This window comes from Podarcis pityusensis, assembly GCF_964106645.2.
Source record: "Podarcis pityusensis genome assembly, chromosome: 9".
NCBI lineage: Eukaryota > Metazoa > Chordata > Lepidosauria > Squamata > Lacertidae > Podarcis > Podarcis pityusensis.
In genome coordinates, this window is record NC_138034.1 from 78,043,555 (window position 1) to 78,062,673 (window position 19,119).

At 55.5% G+C, this 19,119-nt stretch overlaps 1 protein-coding gene across 3 annotated transcripts; it reads right to left on the reverse strand.

Moving 5' to 3' along the window:
• Positions 1–1,265: 1,265 nt before the first annotated feature.
• Positions 1,266–17,584, reverse strand: LOXL3 (lysyl oxidase like 3; the record flags this gene model as incomplete). Of its 3 annotated transcripts, XM_081020790.1 has the most annotated exons (15): positions 1,266–1,794; positions 1,877–1,988; positions 2,977–3,113; positions 3,339–3,454; positions 3,713–3,956; positions 4,244–4,403; positions 4,917–5,072; positions 5,390–5,544; positions 5,909–6,089; positions 6,491–6,710; positions 6,961–7,020; positions 8,990–9,040; positions 14,633–14,844; positions 16,373–16,536; positions 17,275–17,584. In XM_081020790.1, the coding sequence occupies 15 exons, from the start codon at positions 17,582–17,584 to the stop codon at positions 1,721–1,723; spliced, it is 2,352 nt and encodes a 783-aa protein (XP_080876916.1). In that variant the 3' UTR covers positions 1,266–1,720. The 3 variants fall into 3 exon arrangements, with proteins under 3 accessions (XP_080876916.1, XP_080876914.1, XP_080876915.1); XM_081020788.1 differs by lacking the exon at positions 8,990–9,040; XM_081020789.1 differs by lacking the exons at positions 6,961–7,020; positions 8,990–9,040.
• Positions 17,585–19,119: the final 1,535 nt, after the last annotated feature.

Here is a 19,119-nt window from a genome sequence, read left to right on the forward strand (position 1 = left end):
GGGTGCTCAAGGGTGTTTAATTTAGCAGCTCTGCAGTGGCTCCTGCTGCCCCCATTTGAGGCGGGGGCTGCACAACGGCTGCGTGGGTGGCTCAAAGGACTGGCACATTTGTTGCCTCGCCCTGGAGGAACGGGGGGGGGGGCGCTCTTCCTTCCCCCCCAAAAAACAAGGCCTGCATTGAGGGAGGGCTACTGGAGGTGGGCACAGAAGAGCCGCCCCCTGACCAAAGAGACGTGCCACCTCAGCATTTAGCGATGGCGACACAGATTTCCTTTCTGCTCTGCCACTGTCCTTGCTCCCGAGTGGGCTGATTTCTGCCGGGGGTGGTTTGCCTTGGAAGTGGTCTTGCTAAGCCCCAGGAATTTTGAGGGGTGGAGTGGGGGGCTGTTTGTTTTTGAGGGGCTTGGCTGCGTCTCACCGGGAGGGGTGGCGAGTCCCTCTGTGCCACCACCGGCTGCCCAGACAGGCCTCTCTTTCACCTCCAGCCGTGGAATTTGTTTCTCTGCAGCCCAGCCAGGAAGGAAAACAGGACACGGAAAGTAAGTGGGGGGGGGGTTCTTGCAGGAGAATTAGGCCGGGCCGGCCGACTGACCGCAGAGCTCCCTTAGGACATTTCTCGCATAGCTCTGAAGTGGCCCAGGGAGGGGGGTCCCGTGGGGCGGGGTGGCTGTCCTAAATGCCCCTTTTTCTTCTTGGCTGTCTCCATCTGAGACGCCCCACCCAGATTAATAGGGGGAAATAGAGCAGATAGAGAAGTTTTTCTCCTACTCTCTTAAAACTAGAAATTGTGGACTTCCAAGAAGCTGGGTGTTGGAAGGCTCAGGACGGGTAAAAGGACGTCACACGGTGGAATCTGTGGAACTCCCTCCCACAGAAGGCAGGATGGCCATCAACTGGAATGGCTTTAAAGAAAGTGACAGATTCATGGAGGAGATGATTATTGATGGCCCTCCTTTGCCGTGACGATGGGTCGGCGTCCCTTTGGGGCATCCGATTGGCCGCTGTGAGAACAGGATGCTGGGCCACTGGCCAGATTCTGCAGCTTCTTGTGATCTCGCGTAATCCTGGCACTTTGGGGGCTACAGGACCCATCCCTCCACCACGCTGAGGGGCTGCCAGACCTGGCTCCCTCCCAGGTGCAGCTGGCTCTGGCCAGGCGATGCAAGTGCCTTTGGGGGGCATGCAATGGGGGGTGGGGTGGGATGGGAGCTTTTCCTGTCTCAGAGCTGAGCTGCCCCTTCCTCACACATCAGCTGGGAGGCAAGTTGGACAAAAGACATGAACTTTATATAGGAAACAAGAACTGGCCTCGGAGCCTGCAGCACCAGAAAGGGGGGGGGGGGCTGTGCAGGGGGGCAGAAGGAGCAGCTCCTGAGCAGGCAGGCAGGAGTGGTGTAGACAGCCTTCCTCCTGACCCCCCCCCCCTGCAATTTCTCCATCATGTCAGATGCTCCCATTTGTGGGAAAGAAAGCAAACAGCTTTGAGGTGGGGGTTTTGGGGGAAGGGGGGTTTGGCCTTGCAGTTCAGTCCCAGCTCCCCTATGGAGGGGGGGGAGCAGGGGGTCAGCAGCCTGCTTTCCTTCTGCCCATTGCCAGCCGGCTTCTTTGCACCGTCCAGGTCCGTGGCGCGCCAGGTGAGCCACTGTCTGTCTGTCATGGGCTTTCAGGGTTCAGCCCCCCTTCTGTGGGGCAGGCCAGCCGGTGGCGCTTGTGGTCTGGCCTATAAAATCTGGTTATTGAGCTGTCCTGGGTACTGTTCAAAGCGCCTGTTTGCCTCCTCACTGAGAGCATCACCTGCAGCAGAAGGACCAGAGGAGGGCATGAGGAAGAGGAGGGGACCCCCAGCAAGCCCCCCCCCAAACCCCTCGGAAAGTACCTATATGACAGCTGTGCACCCAGATGCGATGGCCGTCATACTTGCAGTTGCACTTCATGGCGTTGTTGGTGAAGTCACTCTCCGCCACTTCGTACCGGGGGTTAATCACCACCTGGAGGGAGGGAGGGAGGCTGAAGGGAGCCCTGTGCCCCACGGGCTGCTGGGAAGAACTGGCACCCATCCGGGGAGGGGCAGGGAGCGCTCTGAGAGCTGGAGGGTAGGAGGGTAGGAGGAGTGAGGCGGAAGCTCCACAGGTGCAGCGCCCCCTGCCATGCCTGTCCCACTGATTTCAAGAGGGCCTGATTTGGTGCCCAGCCTTTGATGGCCTTTTGCTCAGAAGTACATCCTATGGGGCTCGCTGCCAGATCAGTGTCTATAGAGTTGCATCCACAGGGCTGGATCAGGCCCTATTTATGGCAAACTAGGCGGGGGGGGGGGTAGAGAGAGGAAATCACTTCCTGCCTCTCATAAGACCAGGCTTGGCAGGGACTCCCTTAATAGAAATGGAGAGGTGGAAGTGTGTCTCCTTTGGGAGGAAATTCTGTGACAATCCCTTGCCCTCCCTGCCCACCATGCTCTCAAGCTAAGCAGTCATGTGCCTGGGGGCGCCAGACAAACACACCCTGTTCTGAGACTACCAACCTTTATTTTACTGTAACTTAAAAGTGTCGTTATGCTTCTACTTTCCTGTATTTGCTGCCTGCACTGAAATGTAAGTAAACAATTTTTGTTTGTCTTACTAAAACGTGTAGTACCTTTTCTGCAGCAGGTAAAGAGAGGAAGGTCAGTAAACGGCAAATAAAGGTATAAAAAGGTATAACTGCCCCATTCCTAAAATTCAGGAAGCTGCAAAAAGACTTAAGTGTGTTTACTTTGCCAAAAAGGCTTCACAGCCCACTTAGCTTTTCCATTTCTCCCACACGTGCGATAGGTTTTAATCTACAGATTTAATCCTGAATTCATCTCCTACCGAAGGGACTCCCAGGGCCATATAGTTCAACTCCTGCAATGCAGGAACCACAGCTATAGCATCCCTGACAGTTGCCATTCATACAACCTGCGGAGTTTGTTGCCCCCTCCCCTCCCTCTTCTGGTCTCACCTGCAGGATGTAGTTGCCAGCCTTGACGTCGGTGATGTCTATCCACTGGCAGTCAATGTCGTGGCGATAGAGGTCCCAGCAGCCCACCGTGATGCCCTGCTCCCCAAAGTTGGCACATTCATAGCGCTTGCTCACGTCTGTCCAAAAAAGGGGAGGGGGGTCAAGTCCTGCCAGGGGGCAGCAAACCCCTCCCTGAACCCCTGGGAAGCTGCCGCTGCTGCCAGTCAGTGTAGGCAAACCTGAGCTCATTGGACTCCTTTCGATCCCATGCCTATCTGGGCTTCTGAGCCTCAGAGCAAAGGCAGCTGCTGCCCCCCTGCTCCCCCCCCCACGGCCACAGGCACCCTGGCAGCTTCACCCACCCTCGTGGCATTCAGTGTCCTCCAGGCAGAAGCTGGCCTTGTGTCCCTCTGCGACTTTGGTGCCGTTGGAAGTCAGGAGGTCGTAGTGGGTGAAGACGTCCATGCTGTGGTAGTGCCTGGGGTGAGACATGGCAGGGTTGTGCAGTGGTTAGAGCATCGGACAAGGAGAGACCAGGGTCCATGAAGCTCCCTGGGCAACTAGCCTACCTTGCAGGGTGTTGGGGGTATTTAAATGAAAAGGGCAGGGAGAGAACCATGTCTTCGCCACCTTTAGTTCCTTGGAGGAAAAGGTGGGATATAAAGGCAACAGAATAAAAAGAGCGAGAGACCCAGGCCTGAGCCCAGAGGAGAGCGAGGGAGCGAAGGGTGCTCACCCGTGACATTCGTGCCAGACCCAGGAGTGGCGCCCTGCCTTGGGGCGAAAGTCGGCCCGGCCGTTGTTGTGGATCTGCGAGGAGAAGCGCAGGAGGCGGCGGTGGCCGTAGGGCCAGTTGGCATTGCGGGCACTGCTGGACAGGCAGTTCTCCTCCGCAGCGCAGTAGAGCATGTGCAGAGGGCGGTCCTCAATGTACGCCGTCTCTTGTACCAGGGCGGCATGCAGCAGCAAGTCCGAGGCAGCTGTGAAGAGAGAAGGGGAGGGGGCCGGCCCCAGCAGCTGTGGGGCTAGCTCAAGGCATAGGGCCGGCTGAAGAGCCAGCCTCTGCTGTGGGGCTGGCCCCTCTTCCTCTCAGTGACCCCACACCCGGGGCTTCAGAGCCGGCCCCCAGTGAAGGTGGGAGGGCATGTCTCTCAAAGGAGCCCCTTCCTCCCCTAACCCCCAACGGGCTTCCAGGTGGGTTTGATCCCAGGAGCAGCCCAGGCCCAGGGGTCTCTCTCTGCCCCCCAGCAGCCCCTCCCAGCCTCACTTTCTGAGCAGATGACTCCAGCGGCGAATCGGGTGCCCGTCTTGGGGCAGTTGAGGGTGCTGTGGTGCTGGCAGTGGCTCAGCGCCATCTCGTGCCCCCCACACTTCACCCCGCTCAGCACCATCTCCGTCACGTTGCTGGCATCCCAGTACCACGTTTCCTGGGGACGGAGCACAAGAGGCAGGGCAGTGGGGCACCTTTGCCCCTCTCTGTGGCCAGCACAAGCAGAAGCACCAAACAGAAGGGCCCTCCAAGGGCCATCTAGTCCAGCCCCCTGAAATGCAGGAATCGCAACAAAAGCCTCTGGGACAGAGGGCCATCCAGCCTCTGCTTCCAACCTCCTGAGGGAGTCTGTTGTGCTGGTTCCCAAATCCTGTTCCTGCAGTGTCCAACCAGAGACCAGAGCACCAGATCCAATGGACTCTCCTGCCTTGTTGGAGCAGAGCAGCTGGCCATCTGCCAGGGCTGCTTCAGCTGCCATACCGGCATTGCAGGGGGTCAGACTAGATGGCCTCTGGCGTCCCTCCCAACTCCACAGTTCTTTTGGCTAGTAGTAGCCCCCACATCCCTCTTCTCCTCCACTGGGCCTCTTCTCCTTCACCCAGCTGCCCTCCCAGGAAACCCCTCCCCCCCGACTGCCTCCTTCCCAGCCCCACGGCTGCCCCACACCTACCGTCACAGCATGCATGGCGTAGCCCAGGCCGAGTTGGCGACAGGCCACCATGGCCTCGGTGGTGCTCCAGCCTGTGCTGCAGACGGTGCCCCAGCGGCCGGCGTGCTTCACCTCCACGCGCCCCTCAAAGGCGGTTCGGCCCCCGGCGATGCGGATCTGTGGGGAAGCCCAGCGATGAGCCGGCGGCTGTCCCTCCCCATCCTGGCTCGCTGCCCCTTCCCACCAGCCAAGGCCAGGAAGGCAGGCAGTGGCCAATGGGGGGCACGTCATCATGGCCTCAAGGGTTCCCCAGCCCTGACCTCAAACCAAGCACTGGGGGTTGGCAGTCCCAACCAGGATAGGGGGAGTTGTGGGCTGGGCAAAGCCTGCAGGCAGCCTAGTGAAGTTCCCAGTCCTTTGGGAGGAGCTGCTGCTGCTACTTGGGGGGTGGAGAGAGGATAAAGCCCCTCTTCCCTGGGGCCCCCAGTGCTGACCGTGGTTTCATGGCCCATGTAGGGGACGTTGCAGCGGACGGCCGCGTCCTCAGTGTGCTTGCAGTCCTCCTGCGTGATGTTCTTGTGGGGGCAGCTCCAGAGGGACTTCTCGGTGCCCAAGCAGCGCACCTCATTCAGGTGGATCTGGCCCATTCCTGTGGCAGGAGAGGAAACGTTGGGCCTCTGAGAATGGCCAGCTGAGAGCCCCTTTTGGGGGGCAGTCTATGGGGAAGGTGGTGGTGGGGAGTCAGAGATGGCCTGTGCCCCCTTTCTTCACCCCAAGCCACCACCCACATTTCATTTGCCAGGCTAGTCTTTTCTGGAGAAGTATATTTCCAAAGTCAGCACATATCTGCCTGGTGGGGGCGCATGCAGAGTTAGGGACCCCCCCCCATGAACATGGAGTGCCAGGCCTTTCTGGCACCTGTGGCAGTCCAGACGGCTGTGGGGGGGGGTGGAGGGACTGTTGGACTGGGGGGCACCCCTGAAGGAGCAGCCCAGGCCCCCCCAGCGGCTCACCTTGGCCCATGCGTGCCCCCGTCAGAGCCTCCTTGGCGCTCCCAAAGCCCAGCTCCCGGCACACGACGCTGGCGGACGCCAGGCTCCACCGGTCGTCGCAGACGGTGCCCCACTCACCGTTCTTCAGCACCTCGACCCGCCCCTCGCCGGGCTTGGCCCCTCCCTTCAACCGTACGCGCTGCTGTGGGGAGCAAACGGCAGTTGAGACGCCCAGGAGGTGGGGCCCTGAGGCTGCCCCACTCCCTTGTCCTCAGAGGTAGTGCAGCGCAGTGGTTCGAGAGCTGGGACCTGGGAGAGACTCCAGCACCCTGGAGCTCACAGGCCGATCTTTGGGCAGCTGCCATCTCTCAGCCTGACCTGCCTTCCAGGGTTGTTGCAGGACAAAATGGGAAGAGGGTGCCAACTTGCGCTCCATTTGGAGGAAAGGAGGGATGTTTAGGTCATAATAAAGAGCTGTGTCCTGCGTTCCAGGGGTTGGACTAGATGACCCTTGGGGGTCCCTTCCAACTCCACAATTCTAGGATTCTGTGAAAGAGCCGGCAGGCTGGGCAAGCGCCCCCTGCTCCCTCCTTCCTCGCTCACCTGCCCCGTCTGCTGCCGCTGCCTCTTCTTCTTCTGGGTGTTCCCGGTGGCAAACAGCGGCCCAGGGACGCAGCTGACCACGGCCGGCATCCCCGCCCTGCAGACGCCCGTGGCATTGCCCTTGTAGAACTCAAAGGAGCAGAGGGAGAGGTGCACCTCCGTCCCCAGGCAGGCCACCGAGTGCAGGCGGTAGTTGAGCGGCTGCCGCTCCAGGGAGAGCCTGCAGGGAAGAGGAGAGGGGTCAGAGGGCAGGGCTGGAAGGAGCACACAGGTGGGGCACCTGTGGGGCAGGCGTGCATCGTAGCATCTGGCCCCCTTCCGCTGTCCCCTGCACTCCCATACCAAGCAGGGCCCTCGGCTTCTCTGGACCTGGAATGACGGCTGCAGAAGAGCCTCTGGCTCCCTCCGAGGGCAGCAGCCGGGTGCCAGTCCTGCCCTCAGGCTCCCAGGGACTCACAAGGCCCCATTACCTCTTGGTGCCCCTAACGTCCTCCCTGCGTCTATGTTTGGGGCGAGACCTGGAGACCGGCCTGGAAGACAGACAGACAAGGTGAGTGACGGAGCCCACCATGAACCCCTCCCTCCCTGGGGCCGGATCCTTGCAAACTCTCTGCTCATTTGCACTGCTCCGGGATGGATCAGGCCGCACAGGCCAGCCCAGGCTTGTCAGAAGCAAGCGTGGCATCCATTCCCCCAGGACTCATGCCAGCAGCCCCAGCCCCACGCAGAGAAGCCATGCAGCCCCACACCGGCAGTCATGCATTACGGGGTGAGGTCTCTTCCAGCTCTGCAGTTCTATGGCTCAATGTCTCATTTCTGCCTTGGGACACTGAAGAACAGGAGAATGCCATGCCCCCTCCCGCCCTCGCTGGGCATTCAGAGCCTCCCTCTAGCCCACCCCACTGTGCACCACGGCACCACGCAAAGTGCTGTGAGAAACCTGATCGCAGTCCCCATTTTCTCCCCAGCAGCTGGCACATGTAGGATGGTAGACTGCTTCTGTAAAAGGAGGCTCCATTTAGCCAGGAGGGATCCTAGCTCAGCAGCAGAGGACATGGTGTTTTGAATGCAGAAGAGCCCAGGATACCCCCCCCAAAAAAAATCTCTCTCACACACACAAAAGGCTGGGAAATATCTTTTTTCCACCTGGTGGGACCTTTGGGGAGTCATAACAGAGAGCTCAGGGCAGGATGGGCCAGGGAATGAGGCAGGGCAAACCCACTTCCTCTGGGCTTCAGGAATTTGTCTAATTCCCTTCTAAAGTGCCCCATCTGACTTGTGGAAGTAGATTCCGTGTTCTGCAATGAAGAGCTGCCTTTTTGCCCACTGGAACTCTCCCAACATTGGATCACTTCCTGAGTCCTGGAATTATGAAAGAGAGAGCCCCCCCCCCCAAAGAAGCACTTTCTGTGTGATTTTATAAACCTTCCTCCTATACCTCCTTTTGCCCTCAGGCTGAGCTGAAGAGCCTCCCAGAATTTGCCCTTTTAGGGAAGACTCAGAGAGGAAACGGATGATGCCACACAGTGGACCCAGGTTACACGGCGACTGTGTTGCGGTGGGACCTGGGTGCTCAGCTCCCTCCCAGCGCCCCCCCCCCTTGCAGCCCACCTTTGCTTGCCTGCCTGCAAAGACGCCTCTTTCTTCCCAGCTGAAGGCACACAGAGGTGCCCTCAGCCCAGCAGTGAGTCACCGCTCAGACATCCCTGGACCAGACAGAGCACACACTGCCGCCTTTGTCCAAAGTCCTCCGCGGCCAGACGCCCATTCACATGGCTCAGGTGCTGCCCCACTTTCCTTCTCCCCCCGCCCTGCCCGCTCCTTTCCTCGGAAACATTCCGGCGTCTTCCCGTGCCAGTGACACACCAGCTCCCCAGGCCAAGTCAGGGTGATGGAGACGGGCAAGCATCCATCGCAAGGCCAGAGGGCTTCTCTCCTGTCTGTCTGTCTTGTCTGTCAAATGACCCTCAGGTCCCTTCCAACTCTATAATGCTATGATTCCAACTCTGCATAGAGGGGGGGGCGCTCCAAAGGGTCCTATCAAGACAAATGCTGCCCCCCCCAACTCTCCATGTTCCTCAGTGCCAGCCCCCGTCCGCAGAGCAGAAATGGCTCAGCTCCAGGGCAGCCTAAGGCCATGAGACACTCATGCCCCTGGCAAGACAAGAAATGTCATCCGCACCTGGGGAACGCCCCAGAGAGAGGTGCTGCCCCACTGAGAGGCAGAGGAGGCAGAAAGCAGAGAGCTCAGCCCTCCAGCAGCGTCTCTGAGTCACCGGTGAACCTCCTGCCCTCAAACCCGCAGGGGAAGCATTGCAGAAAGGGGCGCTCGGTTTGGGGAGGAGGTTCACCACCTCCCCTTCTGGATCCACAGCCAGTGAATCCGGACTGAGCAGGACAGCATGGCCCCCTGTCAGGTGGGGGGTAGGGCAGGACTCAGGAGCCGGGGGGCCAGGGGCCACCTGCTGCACAGAAGCAGGGGCCTCCTGGCTCTGTTACCTCTTCCGGGGGCCTGGCTTCCTCCGGCCCTTGGCAGCTCGCTTGGCCCGCCTGCGGGAGGAAAGTCAACATGGCCTCTTCAGGAAGACAGGCGAGGGGCCTGGCAGGGGGAGGTGGGGGAGCCCCCAGGGCAACATCTGGCCAAGTTGGTCCCCAATCCTCCCATTCTCTAGCTGCAAGAGCTGGAGGTGCTTCCGCTGAGCAGCTTCCCACCTCCCACCTCCCACCCAGACACCGTCCCCAAATCTAACCGTCTGAATTCAAAGCAGCTTAGCTGGCAAGACAGGAAGGTCCAAGGCAAGACAGCAACCTCCTCCAAAGACCTTGGCTCCTTGCAAGGCAAGATGGACATTGCTAGACGGGAGCTGTAGGATAGCTCAGCTCCAGGGTGGTGATGTCATTTACAGCAGTCCAAACCTATAAATTTTGGTGCCCAGAACTGGACATGGGACTCCAGGTGGAGGCTGACCAAGACAGACTAGAGCAGGACTCTGACTTCCCTTGATCAGTACACTAGACTTCTGTTGATGCAGCCTAGAATTGCATTAGCTTTTTTTTTTTGCTGCTGCATCACACTGTGGACTCATGTCAAGCTTGTGATCGTAGAAGACCCCAAGATCCTTTTCACATGACCTGCTGTCAAGGCAGGTGTCCCCCATTCTATATACAAAGCTGGTTATCCTTGCCTAAGTGTAGAAACTGAAATTTGTCCCTATTAAACTCTATTTTGCCAGTTTTAACCCAGTTTCCCAATCTGTTAAAGGTCATCTTGAATCCAGATTCTGACTTCTGTGGCATTTGCGACACCTCCCAGTTTGGCGTAATCCTTGACAGGAATTTGCACTCAGGGGGGCAGAGCCTTAAAGGGGTCTTGACAGACTTCCGGGTTGGCGCCTCCAGGCAATGGCGGAGTTCCTCCGATTGGGAGGAATTTGCTCTGCGGAAATTAGGGTCTGACCGCCACGGCGAAGGCGGAGACCCACTGAAATCACAGGCGGGAGAAGCCTGTGAACTTGGGATTCGACTGGCACCCTGTGCGCCTCCCCTACTCGCGGGGAAACCCTGATTTGGGGATCCGGAGCGAAGTGGGGTGAGTGGCGCGGTGCTTCGAATTGACTGCTTCTTTCACGGAGTGAAGCCGCATCGCTGTTGCCGGAGAGCGCTGACTTTTTCCTGTGGACAATTGGATTTTAAACAACTACCCGTGAGTAGAACAGAAAATTAGATCCTTAAATTCATTAATTTGGCATCAAAACGGGAAGGTTCTAAACAGGAAGTCCGCCTTCCTTTTTTGTAAACAGATTGAAGCAAAGAAGTTGCAAGTTAAAGCCTTGGAAAGTTTATTTTTGTAAAGGATTAAATTTCCATCAGTTAAAACTATTAAACCCCCCTTGGAAGCAGGAGAAGAGGGGGGAAATTTTGGACCTAGTGAGCCTGCAGGAGAGAGTGAAAAACCAAATTACCACTGCTCCAAACCTGGGAACGGGCTGCCAGAAAGAGTGACGTTTTTTTGACAGCTAGCAATAAGAGAAATATATTGTTTCCATTGTACTCATCTGCGTTTAAAAAGTGGGAAAAGAAACTAACTTTATAGTTTAAATTGTGTTTGAAAGGATTGATACAAGTGGAGACTGTTTCCCTCTAGAGGGAGCTTTTGAAACTGTTACAAGAGTGGAGCTGGGGTTTTTCCAGTCGCAAGATAAGAACTGTGTGAAATAGAGATTGACCTTGGACTTTAAGAATGTTGACAGAAGGAGCCTTAGTGACTGTATTATGTAAGATAAGCTATTCGTTGGAACAGCTCCACAAGAAGACAGATGCTATGAATACCCAACTTGAGAACTTGGGACAAAAAGTGACTAATTTGGAACAAAAAGTGACCATTAATACAGAAATTGTTCAGGATTTGACACAGGAACTTACCTTGACAGGACAAACTGGGGAGAAGACGAAGGAGAATGTTGGTGTTGTTAAACCTAAAATAATACAAGTGGAAGCCCCAGTTTTACAGGGGCAAACTGAGGACTATAAGTGGAGGCCTTTTGACTTCCGGGGTGGCGCCATCGGGACTTCCGGGGTGGCGCCATCGGCAATGGCGAACTCCCTCTGAACTGGAGGGACTAGCTCCGCGGGAAACGGGTCTTCTCCGCTACGGCGAAGTGGGGACCCTTTTAAAAATCACAGGCGGATGAAGCCTGTGACCATGGGACTCGGCGGGCACCTTTAGCGCCCCCCCAACTCGCTAAGGGACCCACTAACGGGCTCCGAAGTGAAGAGGGGGAAGTGGCACGGTGCTGTGAGTCAACTGCTATTTCCGTGGAGCGAAGCCGCATAGCCGTTGCCGGAGAGCGCTGCCTTTTTCCTGGGACAATTTGGACTCTAAAATAAGCACCTGTGAGTACTTAGACTTTGAACAACTGGACATTAGATGGGGACTTGCGAGCAGAAAGGAATTGGATCTTAAAAATCTATTTCAATTTGGTACGGAACGGGAAGGTCTAAACAGGAAGTCAGCCTTCAGTTCTTCTGTAGACAGAATAAAGCAAAGACAACATAAACTAGAGCTCAGAAAATCGCTTTTAAAGGATTGGATTTCATCATTTAAAATTGTGGAACCCCCCTTCGACAGCAGGAGAAGAAGGGGGATCTTTTTTGGACTGTTTAAAGTGAGTTTAAAGTAAAGCAACTTTCCTCCGTCCTGATCCTGGAGCGGGGTGTCAGGACTGACGTTTGAAGTTCATTGACCAGAGACAAACGTTTTTGACAGATAGCTAAAAGAAGAGAAACATAGTGATTCCACTGTTTCCCTTCGCATTTCAAAGGGACAAATATTGACAAAGTATCTCAAAAAGGGAAACTTTGTTGCAAGATCAAATAGAAGTTTTCCCCCTAGAGGGAGACTGTGAAACTGTAACCAACTCCAGGGAGCTGTTTACAGATTACAATCGTGGGAATAGGCATTTGACCTTGCAGGACAATGTATTCAGAAGCTTTGTTGTGTGCTTTCTACAAAACAAATGCCCTACTGGAACAGTTACATGAGAAGGTGAATTTGATGACGACTTCAACTAGAAAATTTGAACAGGCAGTGGGAAATTTTGAACAGACAGTGGGAAAATATGTGGAGCCCACCCAGGAATTAAATCAGGAGTGTGTCCTGACAGAACAGGCCCAACAGGAATATGAGTTTTCGGATTTGACAAATGAACTTGGAAAAAGCCAGATTTGGAAAGAAAAAGTTTGGTTTGGCTTGGAAATGGGGGGCTGGATTGACGCCCCTATGCTGGGATGTTTGGACTTTTCAAATCTGGCAATGGGCCGTGAGATGTTTGGGATTGTGGGGGCTCTTAACTTTGGAGGGTCTTTGAAACATGCTTTTAAATACCACATGGAATTCAGCGCTGAATATGGAAAAGGGGCTGATCTGTCAAGAAGGGTTAAAAATATTGCCAAGTTGGAGTTACCACGAGCAGGAGACAAGGGAAAATATAGTTACAAATATGAAGAAGAGCTGCGAAAGGGACATGGAAGAGACTTGAGGGCCTCGGATATAAGGTTGCCAGGTTAATGGGTCAGATCGATGGGATAATAAGGACTGACAAAACCCGGAACCAGGAGGAAGGGACGTTGGATGAAGATTGGATCTGTTTGTATTTCTTTTTTCTACCATTAGAACTGTTTTATAAAATTGATGAATGTCAGAAAAATGTTGGAATGAAATTACTCGGCTTTAGTAAAGATGTTTAAAGAATTATGAAAGAATATTATGGTTATGAGAAGTTGGTAAGGATAAGATTTAAGTTTTAAGCTTTAAGATTTATTTTCTTATAGAAAGATAAGATTAAAACTGTTTAGGGTAATGTAATGACAGAATATTATGAAATATGGAAAGGATTTGCTGGGATAATTAATAACTAGGATACAAAGAAAGGGAGGAGGAGGAGGTCAAAGAAAGAAGGTAATGACAGTTGAGGATTCGAGAATAATGAATTTGTTTTTAAATGTTCTTAAATTGTATTTTTGGTTTTTTTCCTGTCTTTTTTTCTTATTTTTGAATTTGTATTCGTATGGTTGGAAGGGGTTTGTTTTTTTTCCTTTTTCTACTTCGTTAACTATTTTTATTTTGTATTTTCATCTGCTTTTATTTTATGTTGTAACACTTTGAAAATTTCAATAAATATTTTATAAAAATATATATATATAAGTGGAGGCCTTTTATGAATGAATATAGAAAAAGTCAGAATTTGAAGATTGGAGCCCTGCTTGGATTGAAGAAGGAAGGTTGGATAGACTCTTTCAAGCAGAGATTTACTGACCCTTGGGTCCTGAATTTGGGTGAGGAGGTGATTGGAGTTGTGGGGGCCTTTGGATCTGGAGGAGCCTTGAAACATGATTTGAGACATTGTATGGACACTGGTTTTAGCTGTGGAGAGTTGGTTGGTCTGTTGAGAGGGAATGGGGGCATGGTTGGATCGGGGCCCCCCCAAGACCTGTGCTTCAGCACCCTCAGCATCAAAGAATATGAAGAAAAACTGCAGAAGGGACTTGGAAAAGATTTAAGAGCCTCGGACAGAAGATCTCCAGGTTGATGAACTATATGGAATGGACGGAAATGACTGGCAGAATCCGAGACCAGGGAGAAGAGATGGTGGTAGAAGATTGGGAAAGTTTAAAGTTAATATATAGAAATATTGTAAATTTAATGAGTGTTAGAAAATTGTTGGAATGAAATTTTATGGCTTTAGCAGAAATGTTATAAGGAGTTAGGTATAATTAAGTATTTCAGTTTTAATGGAAAATAAGGTACAAAATATGTTAAGATATTCATAATGATAAAAATAGAGAAAGATGGAAAGGAATTGCTGAAACAAGTAATAGAAGTGGAATACAAAAAGGGAGGTGAGAGGAGGTCGATGAAATAAGGGAATGAAAGATAGAGTAATGAAATGGTATGGTATATGTTTTTAAATTGTTGTTCTTTTGCTTTGTTTAGGTTAATGTGTTAAGGTTGTGTTTTGTATTGTTTATTGTATTGTTTTTTTCTTTTCTCTCTCTCTTTTTTTCCCTCTGTTCTATTTTGTCTTTTTCTTTCGCCTAATTTCTTCCTTTTTCTTTTATTGTAAGTTTTAAAAGCAATAAAGATTATTTTTTTAAAAAAATTTAGGGGTCTTGACACATGGCTATGATGACGACAGTATCCAAGACTTAAGTGCAGAGGATGGGGAAGAGCCCAAAGGTCCTCTCCTGATTTCCCAACAGATGACCGCAGTGCCTGGAGACAGACAGTGAGGTCATGCATCTATAGCAGTGACCAGAGGAGGAATGACCACTGGCAGGAGCGCAGAGAGAAGAAATGCCATGGTGCAACTGACCGCCTTTCTCTGCCCCAGCTGCAACAAAACATATCTCTCCCTTATTGGTCTCTCCAGTCACAGCTGGAACTCTTCAACAGTCTGACTTCACTCCCAAAGACACCCTCCTCCATTGTCTCCAGAGACAGACACTGTTAACCAGCAATTTCGCAGCATGTGACCAGTCCATTCCCCCTGCCCCCTCCCCCATCGAGGTCAGTGGCAAGACTGTCCTCCAAGGGTCTGAATGGGGGGGGCATCTCGGTTCTCCCCCCTCCACGCAGTCACTCACTTGTAGAAATTGCGGTTGACCTTCTTCTCGGCAGGGAAGCCCAGCATCCCGCAGATGACGCGGCTGTTGCGGCTGCTCCAGTTCTCATCGCAGATCTGTGCCCAGCTGCCCCGGTGGCGGACTTCCACAATGCCCTCCGCCACGGGCAGTGGTCGCTTGGCGTGGGAGACAACGGGGCGCAGGCGCAGCTCCTCCACCTGGTTCTGCTCTGTCTGGAGGGAGGGAGGGAGGGTCAGCCCCAGGCAGAGACCTCTGCCCTGACTGCACGGCCTGGCAGGGGATTGGGTTCCACCCCGAGAAAGGATGCTTGAGTTGAGATTCCCACATTGCTGGGGGTTTGGAGAGGGTTGCCAGGAGGAGGAGTTGGAGGATGGAAGGTGGGACCTATCTGGTGGGAGCCTGTTGGGAAAACAACTTTTAACACCGCCCCCAAACACACACAGAAAACCAGCAGGGTTTCTAAAGTGGGGGGGAGGGGGAGGAGGAGGAGGGCAGAGACTCTTTTGCTGAGAGGAAGGAGGCGGCTGGGGTGGAACCTCCTGCTGTTGAGAAAAGAATCCCTGGGCCCAAAAATGCAGCCACAGGGGTGTGGGGCCTGCTTAATAGAAAGCAGCATGGCTTTGCTGTGGCCAAGTGACGCCAGGCGGCCCCTACTTTCCCCTCGAGTGACGAGTCACAGAACGGAATGCTGTGGGTGTAAAACGCCTCTGGCCTTCTGCCCAGCTGGTGCCCCAGTTCCAGCGGTGATGTCACCCCGCCAGCTGGAGACGGGAGGCCGTCAGGGTGGTGTGAGGAGGAAGCCCTGAGCAGAGGAAGGAAGAGCCAAGGGGGCTCTGTGGGGTGAGGGGTCTGCTGTAGCTTCCCAGGAGGACTTACTGAGTTGGGCCTGGCCAGCTGGGAAAGACTTGCAGGGAAGCCCAAAACTGGGGGTGGGGAAGAGTTCACCCACCTCAAATTTCTCCAGAATATAATATGGGCAAACTGGCAATGGAAAATGGAAGGAATGTGGCCCCAAACCAGCCCTGCCCAACTCCCAGGGACACCTCAGGCCAGGCTCCCTCTTGCCCCCCACTCCTTCCCCGCTTCCGCAGTGATCCCCTTACACCCCCAGGGCTAGATCCCAGACTGCGCTAACAGTGACATTAAAGCCCCACATAGGAATGCGCCTGGAAAAGTCTGTGCGCTGGAGCCACGAGACATTTTTCCTGGAAAATCACCCTCCAACTGAACATTTGCTCTCCCTTCGTGGAGGAAACGCGTCCCAGCCAGCTGGCCACAGGCAGCTGCAAGAGGAACATCTGGCCAGAACTGCCTTGCTCTCGCTTGCTGTTTCCTACTCTTTCTCGCCTGCCATAGATGCATAAACACCCACACCTGGGCAACCCATGAAGCTGAGGTTGGAAGATTCAGGGTAGCTGAATCCTTCCTCCCGAGGGACTGAGCCCCAAGCTACAGGCCCAGGCACGAAGGCAGGCCTGGCCCAACTGGGGGCCCTTCTTCCTTCCTTCCACCCCCCACCGCCCCGCTTGGGCCTCCTCCAGTCTCTTTCAGGGAACATCCTGTGCTCTTCCAAGCCTTCCATTTCTGACTAATGCAGCCTTGTTCAGACCCACATGCTTAGGGAGCAGTTGTCTGCAGCAGGAACGGGGGTCCCCCTAGCTCCCACTGCCTCTGCTCCCACAGGCACAGCAGCCCTGCCGGCCTCCCCCCCTGCCCCCAAGCAAATGTCCCCCCACCCACCTCAATCACATTGGAGTCCACAAAGCCAGTAATGCGCTCGTCTTTGCAGATGACACCAGCGTCTTCCTCGTGGGAGCAGTCGCTGTTGCCCCAGCCCCTCGACCGGCAGTCCGTGATGCTCTTCTCGCTGCCCCCACAGTTCACGTTGTCCAGCCAGATGCGCCCTGCAAAGCCATAGCCAGGAGGAGTCAGGTGAGTGATGGAGAGGGAGAAAAAGAAAGAAAGAAAGAAAGAAAGAAAGAAAGAAAGAAAGAAAGAAAGAAAAGGAGAGAGCACTCAACCTGACCTGAGAGCATCTCTAGCCAGAGACTGTTCCGAAGTCTGGCTGTGCTTACCCAGCAAAGAGGAGAAATGCTCTCTGCATATGCTTAAATGCACAATCTTTTAGTATTCCTTCACTGGTTCTGCAAGATTGTGGCCTAGAAAGCGAGGAGCCAGGGTGGTTTTGTGGTTAGAGTGTCAAACCAGGAGAGACCAGGGTTCATGTCTCCGTTTGGCCATAAAGCTCACTGGGTGACCATGGGCCAGTCCGTGCCTTTCAGCCTTACCCACCTCACAGGGTTGGTGTGCAGATTAAACGAGGAGTGGGAGAAGCACGTGGTCCACTGTGAGCTCCTTATTTAAGTGCAATAAACAATTACATAATGACACATAATATTATGTATTTAAACAATCTGTGGCTTTTTAAACTGCATGGCGTGTTTGTTACTATGTTATGTATTTTGTGATTTTTTTATATTGTGAAGCACCCTGGGATCTTCTAGAAATTTAATAAAATAAAATGTGAAGCCTGGCTCAGATCAAGGCTGCCGCTTATGAGTGTCTCCTCTTCTCAAGGACAGGCTGCCCCGCCCCCGCCCTGCCCCATCCCAGCGCCCCTTGCCCCGGCCCTCGGTGCTCACCGATGCCTTTGCCATACTTGGCGCTGTGAGTCCAGCCGGTGGCGGCCACAAAGCCCAAGTGGCGGCAGAGAACGTGGGCGTTGGCCAGAGTGAAGTCGTCATCGCAAATGGTGCCCCACTCCTGGCCGTAGAAGACCTCAATGCGCCCCTCGTTGTGCTTGCGGGGGTAGCCAGCCAGCCGGAACTGCAGCTTGGGGCCAGCCGGGGTGCTCTGCGCTGGGGGTGCCGCTGGGGTGCTCTGCTGGGCGGCGCTCACCCCCAGCCAGACACCGCACAGCAGCCCAAGCACCTCCCACGGGCCAAGACCCATCGTCCTGGCTGCCTGGACCTGGAGGGGAAGAGAGGGAGGTTGAGGGGGGAGACCCCCGGCCCAGGCAGGCAGGCAGGCGGGCCGTCGCGGCCCTGCAAGTTCAGCCTCCTCGTCGTCCTGCCCCAGCGAGGCCATTCCTCCACCCAGGAGCACAGACAAATCCCCGCGGCCATCCTGTGCCCTTGCCCAGGACCAGAGGCGCCCGGCCCCGCTTCTCCTGCTGCACTGGCGCGGATGCTGCTCCCAAGGGGTCGGAACAAGCCCCCCCGCCGCATAAGAAGCCTCTCGTCCACAGGAGCCCCTTCCGCTGGCCCAGGTGGGCGCCACTTGGGGATCGAGTCACCCTGCGGAACTGTCGAGGGGCTTTTAACTTTCGCAAAAAAGGGGGGTTGCCGGTGGGCAACCTGAGACGCGCGGAGGGAAGGAAAGCGGAGGCGGCTTTGGCCCCTCCTGGGCCGGGCAGAGAGCCCTTCGGGCGGAGGAGGCAGCCGGCGGCCGCATTGGCCGAGCCGGGACTTTCAAAAGGAGAAGGTGGTTGCGAGCCGGGAGAGCGAGATGGAGCCTCCACGGGCAGAGCCGTCTACCTTCTCCCGTCGGGGCCTTGCGAGAGAGGAACCGCGGCCCGCCCGCCCGCCCGCCCCGCGAGGAGTCCTAGCCTCCAGTGGCCGGGCGGGGAGGCGTCTGGAGACCCCCTTCCTCCCCGTCCCCTGGCCCGGGATGCCGCGGGGTCCCACGCAGCCGCCGACCCCGGAGCTCCCCCGTCCTCCCGGAGCTGGGCAGGGCTGGCCAGCCAGCCAGGCTCGGGGGCGGCCTCTGCCATGGGCGCCTGCTTCCGAGACGGCGGCGGCGTCTTCCAAGTTCCCCCTCCCGCTCGCCCAGCTCCATCTCATCCCGAAGGAGCGCGCGCCTCCGGTGCGCTCTCCCCGCAAGAGCCGTCCTCGTCGCCCCGCGCGGGGTCCCCGCTGACCTCGGCTGAGCTGCGCCGCCTCCACTGCGTCCCCGCCGCCGCCTCCGAGCCGCGCTGCCCCGCTGTTCAAGGCCAGGCGACTAACGGGCCGCCCCCGGCCGGCCTCTCCTTCACCCCGCCCCCGGCCGGCCTGCTCGCGCTTGGCTCGGGCCGGCGGGGCGGGCGCAGGGAGCAGCCCCCGGGCAGCGGGAGAGGCGCAGGCGCGCCGCCACCGAAGAGCATCGGGGGCTCCGCTTCGGACGGGGCGGGCGCAGCTCCGCGGCGGGACGGGAGGGAGGGAGAAGCCTGGCTGGAAGGTCCCTCCCTACTTAAGGCACGACGGGGAGCTCCCGGGAGCCGAGAGGGTCTCGAGCCGGCAGCAACAGCAAGAGGAGGCGCGCAGGGTGATCCTATAGCGGAGACCAATGGCTGGGCCACGGCAGCCTACTTTCCGCCAGAAAACCACCTTGGAGAGGAAAAGAGGCACATCTTGAGGTCGAAGGAAGGAGACCTCTCCAAGGAGTGGGGTGTGGTCGGGACTCCACTTCAGACCCCACAAGGGGCGTCTCCTCCAGGGCCTTCGACTAGC